At 36.4% G+C, this 9,627-nt stretch overlaps 1 protein-coding gene across 1 annotated transcript; it reads left to right on the forward strand.

Moving 5' to 3' along the window:
- Positions 1–3,286: 3,286 nt before the first annotated feature.
- LOC136418905 (uncharacterized) lies at positions 3,287–8,662 on the forward strand. Its single transcript, XM_066405116.1, has 3 exons — positions 3,287–3,334; positions 3,389–7,370; positions 7,974–8,662. Exons 1-3 carry the CDS (start codon positions 3,287–3,289, stop codon positions 8,660–8,662), a joined length of 4,719 nt encoding a protein of 1,572 aa, XP_066261213.1.
- The last annotated feature ends 965 nt before the right edge of the window (positions 8,663–9,627 follow it).

Consider the following 9,627-nt stretch of genomic DNA (forward strand, 5'->3'; position numbering starts at 1 on the left):
TTTTATATCGGCGAAAGTCCGAATAGTTACGAAGATATCCGGAAAAAAACGAATTTGGCGGTATTCGTTTTTTGCAAATAACTCTTATACGGTTATAGGTAGAGGAATAAAAGTTTTACATTATTAAAGCACTTTTTTGAGAACTGTTTAGCAGTGTTGCCAGTTTTCTTATTATATCCTTACTTTCGGAGAAAAATGAGTAAACTTTTGATTTTCATATGGGCGTGATATCAATTATTTATATTTTCAAAATCGTCATAAAATTCCCTTTTAAGCCATGTATTACATTTAATATTTTTCTCAGAAACTCTATGAGTTATAGCCATTAAAGTATTTTTTGATAAGTCGGCCATGATTTTGACTTATAGTAATGGTACACATTAATTAAATGAATGCTGTGGAAACGTCAAAATTATTTAAAAGTATAAATATATTACTGGTATCAGCCTAAAGTTAAAAAAATAATTGTTTCAAATTATGTATTTAATAACAACAATGCAGCTAAACTTGGATCGAATCGAAATCTCAAATTATAACAAATGTTCAAATAAACCACCATTATTTTCCAGGCATAGGTATGCTCTTTTCACAGTCGAATCTAAAACTCTGTTTAACATTTCTGGGGTAATTGTATTGAATGCCTCTCTTACACATATTTCTAATTCTTCTTCGTTTTCAAAATTTTGAGTGTATACTTTGTTTTTTATGTAACCCCAGAGGAAAAAATCCAATGGTGTTATGTCCGGAAATCGCACTGGCCACAAAACGTTATTGTGAGTTCCAATAGATCTTCTTGGAAACTGCTTAGTGAGATATTCCCTAACGACCCTCGCCTTATGTGCTGGAGCCCCATCTTGCTGGAACCAACAGTCACGAATTTCCGCTAATGGTAAATTATCAAATGCATTTTCAAAATCATGTTGCAATATGTTGAGATACCGGTCTGAAGTGAGAGAGTTGTAATAGAAAACTGGTCCGATAATTCTATTTCCAAATATTCAACACCACACATTAAACCCAAAGCGATGTTGGTGTCTTGATGATTTTTTTAATCGTGGATTCTGTTGTGACCAATAATGAGTATTGTGTCGGTTAAAAATTCCATTGTTGGTTACCATGCTTTCATCTGTCCAAATTATTTTAGAAGGAAAATTTATATCATCTTCACATTTTCTTGTATACCACGCGCAAAAACTTCTACGCCTCACTTCATCACCTTGTACAAGAGCATGGCAAACTTTAAATTTATAACGACGAAAACTGTTCTTTCTTAAAACACGACGGGCCGTTGACTTAGCAACACCAGTACGCATCTCAATATACCTACATTATGCTTCGGGAGTTTCTATAATAGATTGTAAAACAGCATATTGTATATCTTCGGTTAACTTCTTTTTGCGAACATTTACTGGTTGTTTAAACGAACCATATTCTTTTAAATTAGACATCAGTCTTCTAAATATGGATTTTCCGGGTTGCTTTCTTTCCGGGAACTGATTAAAATACATATGTTCAGCATCTACACAATTTCTATGACATAATATGTAGCATGACAACATATCAAATTTCTCTTCATTAGAAAAGCAATTTTGAGCCATTATTATGCACACGTCAAACAAATTTAAGGTTTTGCAACTTTTAAATAATTTTGACGTTTCCACAGCATTCATTTATTTAATGTGTACCATTACTATAAGTCAAAATCATGGCCGACTTATCAAAAAATACTTTATGAGTTATAACCATTAGAGTTTCTAAGAAAAATATTAAATGTAATACATGGCTGAAAAGGGAATTTTATGACGATTTTGAAAATATAAATAATTGATATCACGCCCATATGAAAATCAAAAGTTTACTCATTTTTCTCCGAAAGTAAGGATGTAATAAGAAAACTGGCAACACTGCTAAACAGTTCTCAAAAAAGTGCTTTAATAATGTAAAACTTTTATTCCTCTACCTATAACCGTATAAAAGTTATTTGCAAAAAACGAAAACCGCCAAATTCGTTTTTTTCCGGATATCTTCGTAACTATTCGGAATTTCGCCGATATAAAAACAGATTATTAATTTGTGTTAGGGCTTGTGTAGAGGACAGAATATTCGATAATTAATTTAATCTATTAGTTCGATATCGTATTCTTCATAAGCCTAATATTAAATCTGTGACTAGTATGTAAGGAACCCGTGTGCTACGCCTATGGACATTATTCGTTTCTCTTGCCACTTTGCCCGTATGACCAGATGTTGATTCGCATTTCGTTTGATCTTAGACTAACTATGTAATAAAACTCCTCGCCGACCTTTTGTGCGTACTAGAATTTAGACACGTTCTCGATGCTGGTCATAAACGCCCTCCAATAAAACCCAATTATATTGTTAAAGTTAGGCAAGTCACAAGGACAAATCTAGAAGAAGTGCCGATGATGACCTCTTAGTTTCTGGTAAGCCTATGTACGCTTACCATTAACTTTAGTATTTAAGATTTTGCAAGAAGAAAATTCGCTCTCTTCTTGTGCGTCTCCGTCGACTCTTAACTCCGTACTTTGCACGTTACTCGTACGCGATTCTTTACTCACGGTTCCTATACACGGTTAATTAGTACACTAGTTAACTTGTCACGAAAAGTTGTTATTTCTTTGTTAAATTACTCGAAATTGTTGGTGAACAATAAACCTTCGTTACCGTTAAAAAGGGTTTTTGTTTTCTTCATTTGCACGAACACGGTGTCTCTGAGACCGCGAACTAAGGGTGGTCCTTCGCAAGCATCCAGTCCATTGCTTACTAGACGTATCAAGAATTAGGCCATGTCTAATCAACATCTTGGTACCACGATCCCGGATTAAACATTTTTGGTCCTTCGAGACGGATTAAACATTTTTGGTCACTTCGAACCGGATATCACGGGACTGGATCAGAACCTGTGGAACATAGGACATCGAAAGCGGAATAAGGAGTAGAATGGTGGATCCCAAGAAGAGCAAGAAACAATCCCGGTGAGTCAGTTCCTTTTTATCACGATTTTTCCTCTTTGAATTTGCATAACCTCATAATCCCGATTTCCATTTGATACCTTAAATGGTCGTTAGTTGTATGAGATTGATACGACTTATTTACTTTGGTTTATGCTCGATTTATGCACATTAAAGAAGTCGAAACTAGTTAATTTCTCCAGTCATACTTCTGTTTGAATTACGTAAATTGATTTATTTTAACGCCACGTTATCAATAGTAGTTAAAAATGACCACGAGAACTCAAAAAGAAAAAATTTCAAAACGATCCGAAATGGAAGTAGGCTCAGCAGAATCTCTGAGCGAAAACGATGAATTTCGAGTACTTTTGCACGCTCACAGAATTTTAACTAAACGTTTATCCTGTTTTAAATAGTACCTTTGTGATAACAGAGACATTCAAGAAACAGTTCAATTAGAAATCCGCCTCAAGAACGTGGAGGAGAACTATAATCAGTTCGATAAAGTACAATCTCGTCTAGAATTTTTAAGTTTAAACGAAGAAGAACAACGGATTGAGATCGAATCAGCCTACTTTAATTTAATTTCAGAATTAAAGAAGTTAATAAATTCAATTAGCAAAAATCAAAATAGTACTAATACTCATTTAGGAAAGCAAAATTCACCAAGAGGTCTGGGAAAACTACCAGATTTAGGCTTACGTTCATTTTATGGCAGTTATGAAACTTGGTTCAGTTTCAAAAACATATTTGATTCCTTAGTCCATAGCAGAACCGACTTGAGTGAAACAGAAAAATTGTTATATCTAAAATTATGCTGTAAAGGCGATGCGCTAAATCTCATAGACACTCTCGACATAACTCCCGATAATTATACAATCGCTTTAAATCTGTTACAAAAAAGATACGAGAATAAAAAGGCAGTTATTAACATTCACGCTAAAGGTTTAGTTCTTAATTTACCAAACGCGAATAAAGGATCATCTGTAAATATTAGAAAATTAATAGACGCAGTTCAGCAACATAAATCATCATTAGAAAAATTAAAATTACCCGTGGATCAATGGGATGTTTTGTTGATACCGATAATATTAAACAAACTGGATGATAGTACTAATCACGAGTGGGAGCGGAAACAATGTAATACTGAATTGCCGACTGTTGATCAATTAACGGAATTTTTAACCGAAAAATGTCGTTTGTTGGAAGCGGTTCGCGGCTTCTCAACCATACAATCAAATAAGCATGACAGGGATAGAACGCAAAACAAAGGCCACGAGAAAAGAAACGAATCACATCAGTTTAGGAATTATTCGTATTCTTTGACCGAAAAAATCAGTAAGTGCTACATCTGCACCGAAAACCATTTTATTCATCAATGTCCTCGTTTTATCCAATTATCAGTGTCGGACAAATATGACGAAATTCGAAGACATAAATTGTGCAGCAACTGTTTACGTCCAGGGCATCTGAAACAGGAATGTAGATCAAGAGGCTGCAAAAAATGCAACCAAAAACATAATAGCACGTTACATATAGAGAAACGTTCAGGGAGTGAACATGTTCAAAATTCTAGCAACAGCAGCACTAATGAACCTTCCTCATCATTAACTGAACATGAATCATCGATCAGTTTTCCATCTAATCCTTCGGCTCACGATGTATCTAGAAGGTATGGAGAATCCAAACAATCTACAGTTCTAACAATCGGCCAAAGTAACGCGGTCACGTACGATACGGAAAACAATCCTTTGGCATTATCATCGTTAGGTATTGATAAAAATCATGTACTACTATCCACGGCTACCATCCTCATCTCAGACAGAAAAGGATATAAATGCAATGCCTTACTCGATTGCGGAAGCCAGTCAAATTTAATGACAGAAAACTTCTGCAGAAAGTTAAACTTAAGTCCCCAAAAAATTGACCTTTCATTGTCAGGTATCAGTCAAATTGTCACAAAGATTAATCAGCGAGTGCACACGAAAATAAAATCCAGGTTCAACGAATATGAATCTAACATAGCATTTTTGGTTTTGCCCATTCTTACCGAAAATCTACCCTCATTTAGATTTCCTAGTTCGGTACTTCAAATTCCAATAAATATCAATCTAGTTGATGAAAAATTTAATGAACTAAAACAAATTGATGTTTTATTAGGGGTAGACATATTTTATAATCTGTTAGGTTCGGGTAAACTTAAATTAGGAAAGGGATTGCCAATGTTACAAGAAACCTCTTTAGGCTGGGTAATATCGGGCAATTTAATATGCAGAGAATCTCAAAGTCGGAAAGTAGTGTGCAACCTTGCGACTAGTATTTCAAATAAAACATTAAATGACTCGTTGACGAAATTCTGGCAGATTGAGGAGTTTGAAAATGTTAAATTCATATCAAAAGATGAAAATTACTGTGAGGAATACTTTAGTAAAACTACAACCCGCGACATGGACAACAGTTTTGTCGTAAGGTATCCGTTCAATAATCAAACAGATTTTAGTCTCGGTGACTCCAAATCGAATGCCCTAAAGCGGTTAAAAAATGTAGAGAAAAGGTTAGAAAAGGACAAGGACCTCAAGAAGCAGTACGTAAAATTTATGACGGAATATGAGAACTTAGGCCACATGACGCTTCAAGGGCCCATTGAAAAGGACATCTCTATTCCAAACAATTCTTATTTTTTACCCCACAGTGCGGTACTAAAGAATTCTATTACCACGAAGTGTCGCGTCGTTTTTGATGCAAGCTGCAAAACAAGTTCAGGAATTTCCCTGAATGACACGCTTTTGGTAGGACCAGTAGTACAAGATGACTTGTACTCAATTTTGATACGTCTAAGACTTCGCAAAATTGTTTTGAGCGCGGACATCAAAATGATGTACCGATGTATAAAAATTCATGAGGAAGAACGGAACTTCCAAAAGATTCTATGGCGACCAAATCTTAATGATCCGATTAATGTGTATAAACTCAACACGGTAACGTATGGCACATCGAGTGCACCCTTTCAAGCCACACGTTGCTTGATAGAATTGGCCGAGAGCAACAAAGACAGGTATCCACGAACAGCAGAAATAATTAAACGCTCGTTTTACATGGATGATCTGTTGGTTAGCATTGATTCGGAAACAGATGCATTCCAAATTTATAGGGAACTCGACGATATTTTAAGTCAAGCTAATTTTAAATTGAGAAAATGGTCGTCCAACAGTAACATAGTTTTAAACAGTATTCTACAAGCAAACAGTAACGAAAATCACGACAATTTAATTCTACCTCATGAAAATAAGCATCTAAAAACTCTTGGAATCAGCTGGGATCCTAAACAAGATACTCTGAAATACTCAGTAAATATTAAATACGAGCCATCCCGTGTTACCAAAAGGACTATTCTTTCAAAAATTTCGCAGATCTTTGACCCGCTTGGGTTGATAGGTCCCGCATTAACTAGGGCCAAGTTAATCATTCAAGCTCTATGGAAATTACATATCGGTTGGGATCAAGCAGTCCCGAATGACTTAAGACAGATTTGGGAGGAATTCTCAAATGAACTGGAGTGTCTCAATGAATACAAGATCGATAGGCTTGTAATTCCAACAAAGACGGCCTGTGTAAGATTGTACGGATTTTCTGATAGCTCCGAAAAGGCTTACGGAGCCTGTATTTACGTGGCCTCGGAGGATGAGTCAGGTAGTCACGAATTACGACTGTTGACAGGAAAATCAAGGGTAGCTCCAGTTAAAAAACTGACCTTGCCTCGACTTGAGCTTCTAGCGGCCCACCTTTTGGCCAAACTAATGAATACGGTAAGACAAATTTTAGACATACAAATATTAGACGTACGATACTTCACGGATTCTAGTATTGTTTTGGCATGGTTGAAAATTGATCCTGCTCACCTTAAGACCTTTGTTGCCAATCGAGTGGCAAAAATTAATGAATTGACTAAGATAACGGAGTGGGCTCACGTGCCAAGCAAGGCCAACCCTGCAGATGTAATATCGAGAGGATTGAGCCCAAGGGAATTGCTGGGATGTGATCTTTGGTTTCACGGTCCCGAATTTTTAAAGAAAAACACATTAAGGACGGAAGCGAACTTAGATAGCCATGAGGTTCCCGTCGCTGTCTTGCCCGAATTAAAAAATAATTATACCACAGTATATAAAACAACGAGTATAAATAGCGACAACTACGGACTTAACATTTTTGATAGATTTTCTACCTTCTTCAAACTGCACAGAGTAGTAGGTTACATATGCAGATTTAAAAATCGATGCCGCAAAGTGATGAATAAGTCAACAGCCTTGACAGTTGAAGAATTGAACGAATCACTGCTTATATTAGTAAAATTGGTTCAACGGAATAGCTTCGAAAAAGAAATTTCCGACTTATCCAAAAGTAAAAAACTCCCAAGCGATAGTAAAATTTTGAATCTAAACCCATTTCTCGATTCAGAAGGGATACTTCGAGTTGGGGAACGTTTAATAAATTCACAATTTAATTTTGAACAACAACACCCTATTATATTACCGTATAAACATAAATTCACTGACTTAATAATACAGAATGAGCATATGAAACACCTCCACGCGGGAGTTCAAAATTTGCTTTCGATAATTCGCCTCAGATTTTGGATAATAAACGGAAAAAATGCAGTTAAACGTAACCTTAGTAGATGCATAAGATGTTTTAGAGTAAAACCGAAACCTTCGAAATTTTTAATGGATTCCCTTCCGGCCGCAAAGGTAACGCCTTCACGACCTTTTTCCAATTGTGGAATGGATTATGCAGGGCCTATATTCATAAAGGAGGGTACGCTGCGTAGAGCCAAATCCGTAAAAACTTACATATGCATTTTTGTTTGTTTCGCCACACGTGCAGTACATATCGAACTGGTTAAAGATTTTTCAACTAATAGCTTTTTGAATGCATTGGAAAGGTTCTGTTCAAGACAAGGAAAACCAACAAATATACATTCAGACAATGGTTCTAACTTTGTAGGGGCCAATAATTATTTTATCGAACTCAATAACTTAATAAATGATGAATCACACATTAACGCCACAACTACATTTTTAGCCAATCTTTTGATAAAGTGGCATTTCATACCCGCGCGTAGTGCCCATATGGGAGGATTGTGGGAGGTGGTGGTGAAATCGACTAAGTTTCATCTTCGCCGCGTCTTAGGTGAATCATCTCTAACATATGAAGAGATGTACACCTTATTAGTAAAAATCGAAGCTTGTCTCAACTCGCGACCACTAATGCCAATCTCAAACGACATAAACGATTATGCACCCTTAAACCTCGCGCATTTCCTTATTGGTGACTCGTTGGCAAGTTTACCACAACCCGACTACCAGAACGCCGTTATCTCTCGCTTATCTCATTACGAACGACTACCACAACTCCAACAGCATTTTTGGAATAGTTGGTCCAGAGATTATTTGACAAATTTGCAAACTCGATGCAAATGGAAGAACACTGTAGATAAAACCATAGATATTGGAGCATTAGTTTTACTGGTGGAACACAATACTGCCCCACTGCGCTGGATTTTAGCTCGAGTTGTCGAACTCCATGAAGGAAAGGATCATGTGATACGTGTAGTGTCAGTGCGCTTACCCAGTGGAACTATATCGCGAAGATCATTGTCAAAAATATGCCCATTGCCCATGAATAACGAATAACTCTTTGTAATTAATTTAAAAGGTAACGACCTTTTAACGGGGCCGGCATGTTAGGGCTTGTGTAGAGGACAGAATATTCGATAATTAATTTAATCTATTAGTTCGATATCGTATTCTTCATAAGCCTAGTATTAAATCTGTGACTAGTATGTAAGGAACCCGTGTGCTACGCCTATGGACATTATTCGTTTCTCTTGCCACTTTGCCCGTATGACCAGATGTTGATTCGCATTTCGTTTGATCTTAGACTAACTATGTAATAAAACTCCTCGCCGACCTTTTGTGCGTACTAGAATTTAGACACGTTCTCGAAGCTGGTCATAAACGCCCTCCAATAAAACCCAATTATATTGTTAAAGTTAGGCAAGTCACAAGGACAAATCTAGAAGAAGTGCCGATGATGACCTCTTAGTTTCTGGTAAGCCTATGTACGCTTACCATTAACTTTAGTATTTAAGATTTTGCAAGAAGAAAATTCGCTCTCTTCTTGTGCGTCTCCGTCGACTCTTAACTCCGTACTTTGCACGTTACTCGTACGCGATTCTTTACTCACGGTTCCTATACACGGTTAATTAGTACACTAGTTAACTTGTCACGAAAAGTTGTTATTTTTTTGCTAAATTACTCGAAATTGTTTGTGAACAATAAACCTTCGTTACCGTTAAAAAGGGTTTTTGTTTTCTTCATTTGCACGAACACGGTGTCTCTGAGACCGCGAATTCAGGGTGGTCCTTCGCAAGCATCCAGTCCATTGCTAACTAGACGTATCAAGAATTAGGCCACGTCTAATCAACATCTTGGTACCACGATCCACGAATAAACAACCGTACCACCTCTATAAAATCTTTACAATCGGATTTTGACAATTTCACAATCCAAAATATTGCAGATATATTTAGAGGGTGATTCATAACTTATACGCATAAACTTGGGAAATTACGGCTGAGGGCAAAAAATTACTAAAC

This window comes from Euwallacea similis, unplaced genomic scaffold (genome assembly GCF_039881205.1).
Source record: "Euwallacea similis isolate ESF13 unplaced genomic scaffold, ESF131.1 scaffold_44, whole genome shotgun sequence".
In the NCBI taxonomy this organism is placed as follows: Eukaryota; Metazoa; Arthropoda; class Insecta; order Coleoptera; family Curculionidae; genus Euwallacea; species Euwallacea similis.